Here is a 13831-nt window from a genome sequence, read left to right as displayed (position 1 = left end):
GGGGAACTACAGGCCAGTCAGCCTCACCTCAGTCCCTGGAAAAATCATGGAGCAGGTCCTCAAGGAATCAATTATGAAACACTTAGAGGAGAGGAAAGTGATCAGGAACAGTCAGCATGGATTCACCAAGGGGAAGTCATGCCTGACTAACCTAATTGCCTTCTATGATGAGATAACTGCCTCTGTGGATGAGGGGAAAGCAGTGGATGTGTTATTCCTTGACTTTAGCAAAGCTTTTGATACGGTCTCCCACAGTATTCTTGCTGCCAAGTTAAAGAAGTATGGGCTGGATGAATGGACTGTAAGGTGGATAGAAAGCTGGCTAGAGCGTCGGGCTCAATGGGTAGTGATCAATGGCTCCATGTCTAGTTGGCAGCCAGTTTCAAGCAGAGTGCCCCAAGGGTCGGTCCTGGGGCTGGTTTTGTTTAATATCTTTATTAATGATCTGGAGGATGGAGTGGACTGCACTCTCAGCAAGTTTGCCGATGACACTAAACTAGGAGGCGTGGTAGATACACTAGAGGGTAGGGATCAGATACAGAGGGACCTAGACAAATTAGAGGATTGGGCCAAAAGAAACCTGATGAGGTTCAACAAGGACAAGTGCAGAGTCCTGCACTTAGGACAGAAGAATCCCATGCACAGCTACAGACTAGGGACCGAATGGCTAGGTAGCAGTTCTGCAGAAAAGGACGTAGGGGTCACAGTGGACGAGAAGCTGGATATGAGTCAACAGTGTGCTCTTGTTGCCAAGAAGGCTAACGGCATTGCCAGCAGATCGAGGTACGTGATCGTTCCCCTTTATTCGACATTGGTGAGGCCTCATCTGGAGTACTGTGTCCAGTTTTGGGCCCCACACTACAAGAAGGATGTGGAAAAATTGGAAAGAGTCCAGCGGAGGGCAACAAAAATGATTAGGGGTCTGGAGCGCATGACTTATGAGGAGAGGCTGAGGGAACTGGGATTGTTTAGTCTCCAGAAAAGAAGAATGAGGGGGGATTTGATAGCAGCCTACAACTACCTGAAGGGGGGTTCCAAAGAGGATGGAACGCGGCTGTTCTCAATGGTGGCAGATGACAGAACAAGGAGCAATGGTCTCAAGTTGCAGTGGGGGAGGTCTAGGTTGGATATTAGGAAACACTATTTCACTAGGAGGGTGGTGAAGCACTGGAATGCGTTACCTAGGGAGGTGGTGGAGTCTCCTTCCTTGGAGGTTTTTAAGGCCCGGCTTGACAAAGCCCTGGCTGGGATGATTTAGTTGGGAATTGGTCCTGCTTTGAGCAGGGGGTTGGACTAGATGACCTCCTGAGGTCCCTTCCAACCCTGATATTCTATGATTCTATGATTCTATGAAATTCAGTGTTGATAAATGCAAAGTAATGCACATTGGAAAACAATCTCAACTGTAATAACAAAATGATGGAGTCTGAATTAGCTGTTAACACTCAAGAAAGAGATCTTGGAGACATTGTGGATAGTTCTCTGAAAACAGCCACTCAATGTGCAGCGGCAGTCAAAAAAGCAAACAGAATGTTCGGAATCATTAAGAAAGGGATAGATAATAAGACAGAAAATATATTGCCGCTATATAAATCCATGGTATGTGCACACCTTGAATACTGTGTGCAGATCTGGTTACCCCATCCCAAAAAAGATATACTGGAATTGGAAAAGGTACAGAGATGGGCAACTAAAATGATTAGGGGTATGAAACAGGAGGAGAGATTAAAATGACTGGGAATTTTCAGTTTAGAAAAGAGACGACTAAGGGGGGATATAATAGAGGTCTATAAAATCTTGACTGGTGTGAAGAAAGTGAATAAGGAAATGTTATTTAATCCTTCACATAACACAAGAACTAGCAGTCACCCAATGAAATTAATAGGCAGCAGGTTTTAAAAAAACAAAAGGAAGTATTTCTTCACACAACATAAAGTCAATCCATGGAACTCTTTGCCGGGGATGCTGTGAAGACCAAAACTATAACAGGATTAAAAAAAGAACTAGATAAATTCCTGGAGAATAGGTCCATCAGTGGCTATTAGCCAGGATGGGGATGGATGCAATACCATGCTCTGAGTGTCCCTAGCCTGTTTGCCAGAAGCTGGGAATGGGCAACATGGGATGGATTACTTGATGATTACCTGTTCTATTCATTCCCTCTGAAGCACCTGGCCTTGACCACTGTCAGAAGACAGGATACTAAGCTATATGGACCATTGGTCTGACCCTGTATGACCATTCTTATATAAAAATTAATTATGATAATAAAAATGATTAGTACATAGCAACGATGTGAGATAACGACCTTGGCAAATAATGCATTTTAAAAATCTTGGCCTACTAGGAAACATATTTATGTAAGTTTCCATTCCCAGTCACAAATCTAGCATTCTGGAGTAAAGTCACTAAAATATAGTCCAACAAACAAATGTTTATTTAACGTGTATTTATTCCCTCCACCGCACCCCACTCACCGGTGTTGTCCTTGGTCAGTGGAGACTCAGAGTTCAGAGGTGCTTTCACGTGAGTTCACTTCCCAGGTGGGGGCCAAGAAGGCACCTTGCTCGTTCCTCCAGCTGCTCACTGTTCGCTCTGGCCACTGCTGTTTGTTGTGCCACCGTTCACTGCATCGCTCTGTTGCCAATGGCCCTGCGCAGTCACCTTCTGCTGCCACCTGCGACTGTGACCTCTGCGAGTTGGTCTCTTGAGGTTCCACCCAGCTCTTGGTGATTTCAGTTGAGCTCTCAGTGGGGGAACCTCGCTGCTAGTGCAGTCTGGGCCGTCTCTTCCACAGAAACACTGTCCCACAGCAGGACTAAGCACTTAAACCTAATTATCAGTGTTTTCAGCTGCATTGGTCACTTAACAGAACAAAAGACTATCTATGGAGCCTGATCAGCTCTGTCTTTAAACAGTGGAGAGGGACAGGTCCCCACCCTCTCTCTTGATGCTCTCAATCAGCACAGACTAAGTACAGTTCTACTGCCCTTTACTCATACAATAAGAACAACAACATTTCATTCCTCCCCCCCACCCCCCCGCATTCAAGTGATTTGTAACGCAACCCCAGCCAAAATCTATCACTTGGGTAACACAGCTTTGTTTGCTGGATACCTAGGTAGATTAGATGTGAATGTAAATACAATCTGGTCCTGAAGCCTTTCCCCCCACCCCAGCTCATCACTAGCTGTCAGGGAGAGCTCATTTAGACTTTGCTTACAAATCATCATTTGAAATTATAAAGTTGGCCAACATCACCGAAATGAATGCACTGACATGGTCATAAAAAACAACAGCTGTATAAGCAAGCTAGTCTATGTTCATACTTTTCAAATCTATTATACTTTTTCAGATACACATATTTTATCATACACTGTATATGCTTTTAAAGTGTGTATTAATGTTTCAATTTCAATTCAAATTTCCAAACAGTCACTAAATTGGCATGTAACTAGTTCACAAAACTGGGGGGGAGTGTTGGGGAAATTCAGGGGGTATAGGGAAATCACTGAGGGGAGGGCTAATACTTCCTCTGCATTCTCCTAGGAAATTAACTTCTTGTTTATAACATTACCATTATGCAGACATTGTAACAACGAGATTTGTACGATATTCTGCTGTTGATGTCAGAGCTGTAAGCAAAAGGGAAAATTACATCCTTCAATCTGGTTTCTTTAAACAACATTATTCAGGATCCTTGGTCCTGGGTTCCTGCTCCTTAGCACAAACCAAATGAACTCCCTTGGGCAAAAATCTATGATCTCCAGTGTAGGGAGGTACGGCAGGAGCGAAGACCTTACTGGTCATCATACACTACCCGCACATTAGATTATATTATACGCTCATGCCACTGCCATAACACTCCATGCTTTTCTCTTAATTGAACAGCAGGAGAAGCTCAACGAGGGATACCAATCAAAATATGAAACATTAAGCTGTTGCCTCAGAAATGTAAAAACAAGGAGATGCAAGAAATATAGATGCCCCACAAAGAAGAAACCCAACTTAGAGGGTGATAGATGAAAAGCCTCTTAAATAATGTTTTCAAAGAAGCAGAATTACTGTGATTTCCCCTTCTCATTCTTCCCCTTCTCATCTTGAAGATTAAGAAGCTTGAGGATAAGCAGAAAAGAAAAGATAGATAGCAATTTTAACAATGATATGGGAAGTTGTTGGCGGTTGCATTTAAAAAAATGTTATAGGATAGACTAAGAGACCTGACCAGTATCAGGGAGACTTTTTAGTCTGAATAGTATTATTCAACGGGGGAGGGGGGAACTCAACTTTGATTAGGAAAAAATCTTTGGCCTACATAAAATAAGGGACATCCACATACCCAAAACAAATGAACAACTTCTCTGGAGGCCGGAGAACTGGGCCTCTCCCCTATATTGGAAATAAGTTCTGGAATGCAGAGAGTCCAAGATGGGCTTCTCAACACAAACAAACAATAAGGCTGCAGGAGCATGTGGTGGGAGGACCATATTGCTCCATTGCTGATGAATTCAGAGAAGAGAACTACAAAATTGCTAGTTGTGGCAGCTTTCCCTGTGACTAAGTTCACATTGATATAGCCTTCTAGTGTCATGCTAGGGAGGGGGAAGCCAGAAGTTGTACTTTGATACCCATTTAGACATAGTCTTCTTAGCAAATAGCACTATCCAGTGAATTGGTATCAAATGAAATAAAAAGTTGGGTGGACTTTCTAAGGGGTTTAGTCTGCTCCAAGTAGCATCCCAGGACCTTTTAAATCTAGTATATGAAAAAGCGTTTCTCCAGCAATGGTATGCAGGCATGGGACGAATGTGGGCAGGCTAATAGGCTCAATAAGGTGACCTTCAAATACCACCTTGGAGAGTAATATAGGACTGTGGGGAAAAAGTAGTTCATCCTGGACAAATTCAAGATAATATAGCTTGACTAAAACATGCATTTATCGAAAAGCAGTAGTTCCAGTGATGATAGACATAATTAGACGTGAGCTTGCAATGTTATGCCTCAGCAAAATGGCAAATGTGAATTTTGGGGATACATGAGCAGAGGTTTAATTACATAGTAAAATATGAGGGTCTCTCTCTCTCTGCTTTTCTGGTGACCGCACCAGAAATATTGGATTCAGTATTGGGAACACCTGTTCCATTAAGATATCAATAAAATGGAGGGAATACAGAGAAACACAACATGAATGATTAAGGAAGTCCTTAATTTGTGCCAGGGCTTGCCAAGACTGAGCCCCGGCATCTCTAGGCAGGTCTGTTCATAGCTCGATAACTCTGGGCTTGCTGCATCGGTTATGAATGTAAAAAAATTGCTTGAGCCTCAGCACCTAATTGCTTGAGCCCCATAACCTTTCATTGCAAACTGAACTCTGGATTAAGGGACTGGAGGGATTTGCTGATGAAGATTAGGAAGGAAATGGGTAACATGAAATTCTGTCCCAGTGGCAAAACTCATTGATTGGAGTTGGGCCAGGATTTTAGCCTTCGAGTTTAGCCAAATGATGCCCAAATATAGAGGGAGAAGGGGCTTTCTTTGAAATAGAGCTGATCAAAAACCAGGGTAAAATAGGGGAAACTTTTGCAGATTTTCATCAAACTGGTCAGAAGATGGAGGAGAAAGACCAGCCAATTGTTGTTCTTGGCTTTTGTTGAAAAAAATTGTTGACAAAAAAATCCTGAAAAGTTCTCATTTGAAAGCTGTAAACTCTGAGGAGAGCAATTGTTTAGGGTGCTCCAAAGGGGTGTAATTAGCAGTAATGGGATGAGGCTGATGAAAGTAAATTAAGGCTGAATGTTTAGAAATGTTTCCTGATGGTGAGGTGTATTAGATCATGGATCAGAGAAATTACAGAAGTCCCATCACTCAAATAATTTAAAACTGGACTAGATAAAAATGGAGAATTGACTTCAGGGGGAAAGCCTAAGCTGGGTCCTGAAGCAGAAATTAAACGTAACCCAAGAGGAGCCTTTCCATCTCTAGCAGCTCTGTTCTGCAAAAATGTGACAGGTGTGATCTATGTGATCAGGGCTATGGAGAGTTGTACACTGTTATACCCGTGTTCTACAGGCCATTCCATGCTGAAACAGGGGGAGGGGAGATTAGTGAGGAAGGACAGATTCTCTCACCTGTGTTTGTGCAGTTGATTTCCACAGTGGTGCTAGGGACTGTGGGGAGTTCACAGAGTGCTAGCCTCGCAGTGTCGGATATAATGCTGGTTTGGCATAATGCTGTAGCCACGTGAAGCAGCACGACCTCCTTAGAGTTCCCCTTGACTGGGTGTTCCTCGCTCACCGGTGGGATCCCATTGCACTGCACAATCGTGTACAGGATGTGGTACAATGAGGCGTAGATGTGGCCATTTTTAACTGGGATCTCAAGGACTTTGGCGCAGTCCTGGCTGAGTTTCTGAAGCCAGCCTGTCACTGGGAGCTGGAGTTTCTTCTTCTTGTCTAGGTGCTGCTGGAACTGAGCGAGTGCCCTGCGGAAGTGGTAATGTCTCCGCTGCCCTTCTGGTCGTAACACTGGGTACTTGCCCTCCTCCATGGTTTCCCCCAGGATGCTGATCCCGAACCCATTGAGGATTTTGTTGCCCGGATATTCAGCCAGAACGTTTTGACCCTCATTCTCAGAAGCCCACCACCAAGCCTGACCTCCAATCAGCAGACCCCCTCCTTCTGCCACAAACTCATGGATCTTCTCGGCCTCGTTGTCACTGTAGGACTGGCAGCAGTAGATGCTGAGATTGTCAGTAAGCTCTGAGATCTCGCACACCACCTGCCTTTGAGTCAGCAGGTCATGAAGGTTCTTCAGATTGGGATTGATGCCAATTCTCCCTTTCTTCTCAGCACCCAGCCAGTGAATGGCATTGAGGATGAAGTCTGTGAGCTTTGGAGTGCTAAGATGGCTCTCATGTGTAGCCACCACCACACGGCCCCGGCCATAGTGAGATGCTGCAAGAAAGCATTGATAGGCACCGTCCAAGCCAAGGGGGAAGGCCAGTGTGCCATGGACCAGCAGGTGAGAGGGGACACCATCTGTTACTATGTCTAGCTCTGACACACCTCTTAGGAGAAGATTTAAGTCGCCGCTGAAATCTAGCTCATGCCTGCAAAACCAAGAGATGTTCCTGTCAGGCCACATGCCAGCACTGTCACAGCATCCTGACATGGAAGAGGAAAATTGTGTAGTATCTCCGCTCTGCCCTACAGCATATCCAAATATTCTTAAATCACCTATACTTGTTAGGCTGCACTTTGAGATCTGCTGATGAAAGTGCAAGGTATTAGCTGCCTTCGTCTGAGAGACAGTGGCCTGCCTTTAGTTGCAATTGTCCTGAATAATCAACCAAAAGGAAAGTGAGCCTCTTATCCTCTTACCCTGCACTGTTCTGTGGCAATTTCATTTCACTTTTTCTTATCTCTTTATCCTATGTGATGTGACTTGGCAAAACCAGTGCAGCAGAGGGTAAGGAGATGAGAATGAGAGATACAGAACAGAGTAAGGGGATGCATGAAGAGAGATGAAATACCGGATGGCAGAGCAGAGGATAAGGTATGAAGGATATTTTGTATGCATTTGTTCCGAGCTAATTTATATAATCAGAACTTAGAGAATTTCCTTTGCTCAGCAGTAAAGGGCTCATTGTATTTCAGAAAAGTATGTACCAGCATTTTGTCATGTGATCATCCAAGCTTTATACGTAAACAGACATTTGTGGAGCACAACTACTTAAAGGTTAATTATTGCTCATGTTTCTATACTAAATCAATATTTCAGATCACAAATAAGTAGCAAGTTCCCTGCTTATTGAAATACACACACAAAAAGTTAAAGGATTCACATATTTACCTTGTCTCAGGCTTAGAACTTCATGAGTCACCTGAACTCATTCAGAAGTCAAATATTTCCCCAAACTTCTTTAGCAAGATTCTGGTTTTATTTCTTTCCTGTTAATTCCTTTTTCCTCCCCCAGGGATAAAGACCTGCATACCCCCTGAGGTGCTGGAAAATAATACCCTTTCCAACATTGCAGCATTTAAGAATATATTCTACTCCTGAGGACATTCTGTGCCAAAACATTAAAAATTCTGCAAATGTTATTTGTCAAATAAATGTGGAGGCTCCAGCATGGCACTGGGGAGCACAGGCCACAGGTTGCACAGAGGTGAGAGATCACTCTGCAGCTCCCTCCCGGCACACTGACTCAACAATGAGGCTGCCCCCAACCCTGACATAGCACAAGGACTGGGTCTGCCCCAGAAACACCACAGGGGCCTGCCCCTCCATGTCAGGTGCACCAGGTGTGAGAGGAAGGCTCAGCAAGGCAGGATCCTAATGTGGAGGGGCTTAGTGTGGGGAGATTCAGGTGTGGGTTGAGAGGGTTCTGTGTGGGGCAATCTGGGTGCGGGAGGCTCAGTGGGGGATCCGGGTTCCGGGGGGATCTGGATGCACAGGGGCTTGTTGGGAGGATTGTGGGTGCAATGGTAATGGGACTCTGGGGGGGGGGGTCCAGGTGAAGGTGATTGGGGCTCAGCAAGGTGGGGTCTGGGTGTGTGGGGGATAGAGATTAGCAGGGGGGTCTTGGTGTGGACAGCTTAGCGGTGGGGGGGGGTGTCCAGATACTGGGGGAAGTGGGGCTCAGTGGGGTGGGGAATCCAGGTGTGGGTGGCTCATTGGGGTGGTCCAGATGCAGGGGGAGTGGGGCTTGTCAGGAGGGTCTGGGTATGAGGGGCTCTGGATGTACAGGGGTTGGGTGGATGGGGGAGCAGCTCCTTGTACAGGCATCCCTCCCCCTGCAGCTAAGGAGCGATGGGTGCATGAGGCAAGGGAGTAGGGGGAGTGTTTGCAGAGCTTCCTACACCAAGGGGAGAAATCTGGGAATGGGTCTGACATGACTCTGGATGCCGTGCAAGGGAAGAGGAAGTCCCATCCTCTCCAGCCCAGCTGGGACTAGCAGCTGAGTCCAGCGCAGGGTAGGAGCCACCAGCCGGGTCTTCTCCAGTCCTGCCCCCTGCCCCACAATGATTCACCTCTCTGCCAGCTGCCCTGGGCACCCAAAACATACTGCTGGGGAGGATCTCATGACTGCTCTTGTGGCTTCCCTTTGCTTCCCGGTCAGAAAGTCATTTTTCTGCATAGAAGCAATGAAATCTGCAGGGAACATAAATTCTGCACATGTGCAGTGGCCTAGAAATCCCCCAGGAGTAATTTTCTTACAGTTTTAACAACAAGTTTTAATACATAGGAAATGATTTCAGATACTCACGGAGTGATCAAGGGAATTGCAGGCACTTTGTCTGAGACACTAAAGATCCCCGTCTCACCGTATATATCAGTGAAATAAACGCCAGCCACACTGGTTACGTGGTTCCCAGGGAAATCGAACAGCACTCTCTCTGCTCTGTGTCCAGAGGCCCAGTGCCAAGCCTGACCCCCAATGAGCAGACCCCCTCCTCTCTTCACAAACTGGATCAGCTCCTTCCCCTGTGCAGCATCATAGGCATCCATACAGTAAACCCCAAATGAGGCAATGAACTCCTCACTGGGCTGCACTCGGGTGCCAGAACTACTGAGAATACTCAGCAGGGAGCTCAAGCTCTTCTGGACACCAACCACCGCTCCTGGGGAGGGACTGAGCCAATCCACAGCATTGCATAGGAACCGAGCCATCTTGGGGCTCCCCAGGTAGCTCTCATGAGAGACGACCACCATCCGGCCCTTCCCATACTGTGAGGCGGCGATCAGGACCTGCCCCTGGGGGTTCACCAGCACTGGGAAGGCAGTCTCGCCAATGAGCAGCAGCTCACAAGGAACAGAGTCACTGGTAAGATCCCAGTCCTGGACACCGTCCGCCAGCAAATCATAGGCAGCTGAAGGATCCATGTTCTTGTCTTGTCTATGGGAAAGACAAATAATAGTTTTTCTTATGGTAAAGACATTCAGAAGAGGATTTATTTATCCTTCTTTGCCTCTCCTGGATTAGTGTGAAGGATGCTCAGATACAAGCACAGGCCACAATCAACATGTCTCATTACCAGATGCCAAAGAAACTCACCTGCCTCCACCTCCTCCCCCACCAGTTGCTCACCGTAAATGCTTGTTTAAACCCCCTTTGGAGTAGGTGACTCTGACACTGTCAAACCAGCTCAGGTTAGGATCAGCAGATGAGTAACCTGTGTATGAACCTTAAAGGCATGTTGAGAGGCATTTGTGGAAGCAGGGAAAGAAAGAGAGAGTTTACGTGCAGCCATTTAAGTGTCAGAGACAGAGCAACTGTTCTGTCAAGTCTTAGCCTAATATCGTCACAAAGAGGTATAAATGCTTGTGTGATTTTGCTTGTACTTTGGAGAAACTGAGGCAGAGATGCTCTCTGTCAGCTGTGTTCTTCCCTTGCAATTGCATGTGCTGAATAAAGCTGTCTCTAATTTTGTTGCTTCCAACCTGAGAGTGGAGTTCGTTTCTTCCACACATTGCAGTTGTAATCAGGACAATGCACGTGTGTGTGGGCATCAAAGAGATACTAGAACGGGTTAACAGGCTAGGCCCATTCATAGGTGTTGATAAGAAATCAAGGAAGATACTGTGTGTATGTGTGTCTATATCAGGGGTTCTCACAACAAAATTTTTGGTAGCCTCAAAGTGCAGCCATCAACTCTTGCTGGTGGCAGCACTGACACTTTTTCCTAAAATATGTAATTAACTTTAGGAAAAACAAATAAATATGCACACGTACACATCCAAATCGTAATTTATGTGGGGTGTGTTTTTCTTTTTTTTTGCAGACTCAGTAATAAAATTAATGCTTTGAAAAATATTTGTTAATACCACTTTTCACAGTACACTTAGTAGTTACATGTGAAAAATGTTAAGTGATATTAACAAACATACACATCACTTTTCACAGCCTCCCAACTAGCTAGTGAGTCTGCTGTGAAAAAGTGATACTTGCATGTTTGTGAATATCACTTTTCTCAGGAAGCCTCAGGACAAATTAAGCCCTGGATGGGGAGGTTGGAGGGGGAGGCAGCAGGCGCCCAGGGTAATGGTGGGATGGATATGGGGCCAGGGGAGGCAGTGGGGGGCCCGGAGTGATGTGGGAGATGAATGCGGGGCCAGGAAGACAGCTGAGTCCAGATGCAATTTGGGGGCGGGTGAACGCAGGGCCAGAAATGCAGCGGGAGCCAGGAGTGATGGGGGTGGGTGGTGAGCCCTGCCGCAGCGCGGCCAGAGCCAGAAGTCGGCACCCTCTGCCACGTGGCCAGGGGTCAGTGCCTGCGGCCAGGGCTGGATTAACTTTTTGTGGGCCCAGCGCCAAACATATTTGTGGCCCCCCATTGGAGAAATAGGGCATGTGATGGGGGGCGATCCACAGAGCGAGGGGCCGGTTTGGGGCAATGAGGCGTAGTGCAGCAGGAGTAGCTTCACTCAGCCCAGACAAGGGCACAGTTTACAGACCAAAAACTGTTAGACGCACACTGGCCCCCCCAGCCCTGCCCCCCTGCCCAGTGCCCTGCCCTTATGCCAGTGCCCCCTCACCCAGAGACTTCCCCCACAGATCCCTATGCCCAGCACCCCCTGCCTAGAGACCCCTCCCGCTGACCTCCCACCACAACTACACAGCACCCTGCACACCATACCCCCTGCACAGCTCCCCCACCCACAGATCCCCTACTGTCCAGCACCCCCTTCACAGTCCCACCATCACAGCTGTACAGTGGCAGTGGGGAGCACAGGCCACTAGCTGCATGGAGGTGGGAGAATACCCTGCAGCCTCCCCCGGCCCCCTGGGACAGGGACTTGCCAGTGAGGCTGAACCTGACACAGCACAAGGGCCAGGCCTGCCACAGAAACACCCTGGGGCCCTGCCCCTTTTGCGCCAGGCACACCAGATGTGGGCAGGGAGGCTCAGCCCGGGAGCAGGATCCAAGTGCAGAGGGACTTAGTGTGGGGGGATCCAGATGGGGGTAAGAGGGTTCTGTGTGGGGCAGTCTGGGTGCAGGAAGCTCAGTGCGGGATCTGGATGCACAGGGAGGTGTCAGGTGCAGGGGCAATGGGAGTCTGCATGGGGGACCAAGTGAAAGTGGTTGGAGCTCAGCAGGGTGGGGGTCTGGGTGCAGGGGAGGTGGGGGTCCAGGTGCAGGCAGTTGGGGCTCACTGGGGAGGGTGTCTGGGGGCGGGGCGCATCGGGGTGGTACAGATGCAGGGGAAGTGGGGCTTGTCAGAGTGAGGGTTTGACGGGCCTGCTTAACAGGGGAGCCCCAGCTGCTGCCAAGGGGATCCACATGCTGGGCTCCCGTTTCTCCTATCCCAGGGATCGGCAACCTTCGGCACGCGGCCCACCAGGGTAAGCCCCCTGGCGGGCCGGGCCAGGCCAGTTTGTTTACTTGCTGCGTCCTCAGGTTCAGCCAATCGCGGCTCCCACTGGCCAATGGGGGCTGCGAGAAGCCACGGCCAGCACATCCCTCGTCCTGCACCGCTTCCTGCAGCCAGGGCCGGTGCAAGGATATTTTGCACCCTAGGCGAAACTTTCACCTTGCGCGTGTCCCCCCCCCGCACATTGGTTCATTGAGGGGCAAATCCCAATGAGCCTTTACAGGCGCCGGGGCTGCTCCCCAGACCAGGTTCCCCCCTCCCCGCCCCCTGAATTCCCCTGGAGGGTGCACAGCCCGCCCGCGAGCCCACCCCACCCCAGCGGCCCCCGCCCCGAGTCCACTCACTGGGTTTGCCAGGCTTGGGCCGCTGCAGCAGCTCGGCAGGGAGCAGCTGCCTTCCGGAGGCACCGGAGAGCCAGAGCATCCTTCTTGTGGTGGCGGCGGCGAGCCCCAGCCATGGAGGAGCTGGCGCAGTGCGGGGGGGCAGCAGCCCTGCAAAGGTGGTGGCACGGCTAGCGGGGAGCAGCCACGCCCCCTACCCCTCCTGCCCAGCGCTCCCCCCCCCGGGGGCTCCTGCAGGCTGCAGCGGATGCATGCGGGCGCCGGCCCCCCATGCGTCCCCCGGCTGCCTCCTCACCGTGCTCAGGCTCTGTGGCTCCCAGGAGTGTGAGCCACCACCGCCGCTGCCCCTCCCGGAGCAGGCTCAGGGCCCTGCGACCCGGTGGCTCACGTGCCCGGGAGCCGCAGAGCCCAAGCATGGCGAAGGGGAAGCCGGGGGGCGCACGCATCTGCTGCAGCCTGCAGGAGCCCCCCCACCAGGCGCGTCAGGCCGCAGCCTGGGCAGGAGGGGCAGGGGACGCGGCAGCTCCCCGCTAGCCGTGCCGCTGCTTTTGCAGGGCTGCTGCCCCCCTGTACCGTGCCGGCTCCTCCATGGCTGGGGCTCGTCACCCCTGCAAGCCAACGCTCCGGCTCTCTGGTGCCTCCAGAAGGCGCCTCCTCCCTGCCAAGCTAGGGCACTGCGTTTTTAGGGTTACCATCAAAAAAGATGACAGGGGGTGTAGAGCCCCACCTGAGTCCCGCCCCCATCCACTCCCTCCCACTTCCCGCCTCCCTCAGAACCCCCAACCCCCCCGCTCCTTGTCCCCAACTGCCCCCTCCTGGGACCCCCCTCAACTGTCCCCCTAGGCCCCTACCTGTCCCCTGGCTGCCCCAACCCTTATCCACACCCCTGCCCCCAGACAGACCCCCGGGATTCCCACGCCCCTCCAACCCACTCCCCGCCCCGACAGCCCCCCCCCAGAACTCCCAACCCATCCAACCCTCCCCATGCTCCCTGACTGCTCTGATCCCTTTCCCCACCCCTGCCCCCTGACAGCCCCCCCGAACTCCCAACTCATCCAACCCCCCCCGCTCCCTGACAGCCCCCCCAGAACTCCCAACTCATCCAACCCCCCCTG

General features: G+C 49.8%; 1 protein-coding gene across 1 annotated transcript in view; it reads right to left on the bottom strand.

Moving 5' to 3' along the window:
• Positions 1-9885, bottom strand: part of LOC113406600 (TRPM8 channel-associated factor 2-like) — a 42422-nt gene extending 32537 nt beyond the window's left edge. The window contains exons 1-2 of the mRNA XM_029911663.1: positions 9269-9885; positions 6129-7108 (exon numbers count right to left, since the gene is read on the bottom strand). Coding sequence (XP_029767523.1) covers positions 6129-7108; positions 9269-9885 — 1597 coding nt within the window. The remainder of the gene's footprint in view (positions 1-6128; positions 7109-9268) is intronic.
• Positions 9886-13831: the final 3946 nt, after the last annotated feature.

Source organism: Terrapene carolina, unplaced genomic scaffold (genome assembly GCF_002925995.2).
Source record: "Terrapene carolina triunguis isolate 2854851 unplaced genomic scaffold, T_m_triunguis-2.0 Scaffold112, whole genome shotgun sequence".
Lineage (NCBI taxonomy): Eukaryota > Metazoa > Chordata > Testudines > Emydidae > Terrapene > Terrapene triunguis.
Note: the sequence above shows the minus strand (reverse complement) of the source record. Positions and strands in the feature narration are given on the sequence as shown.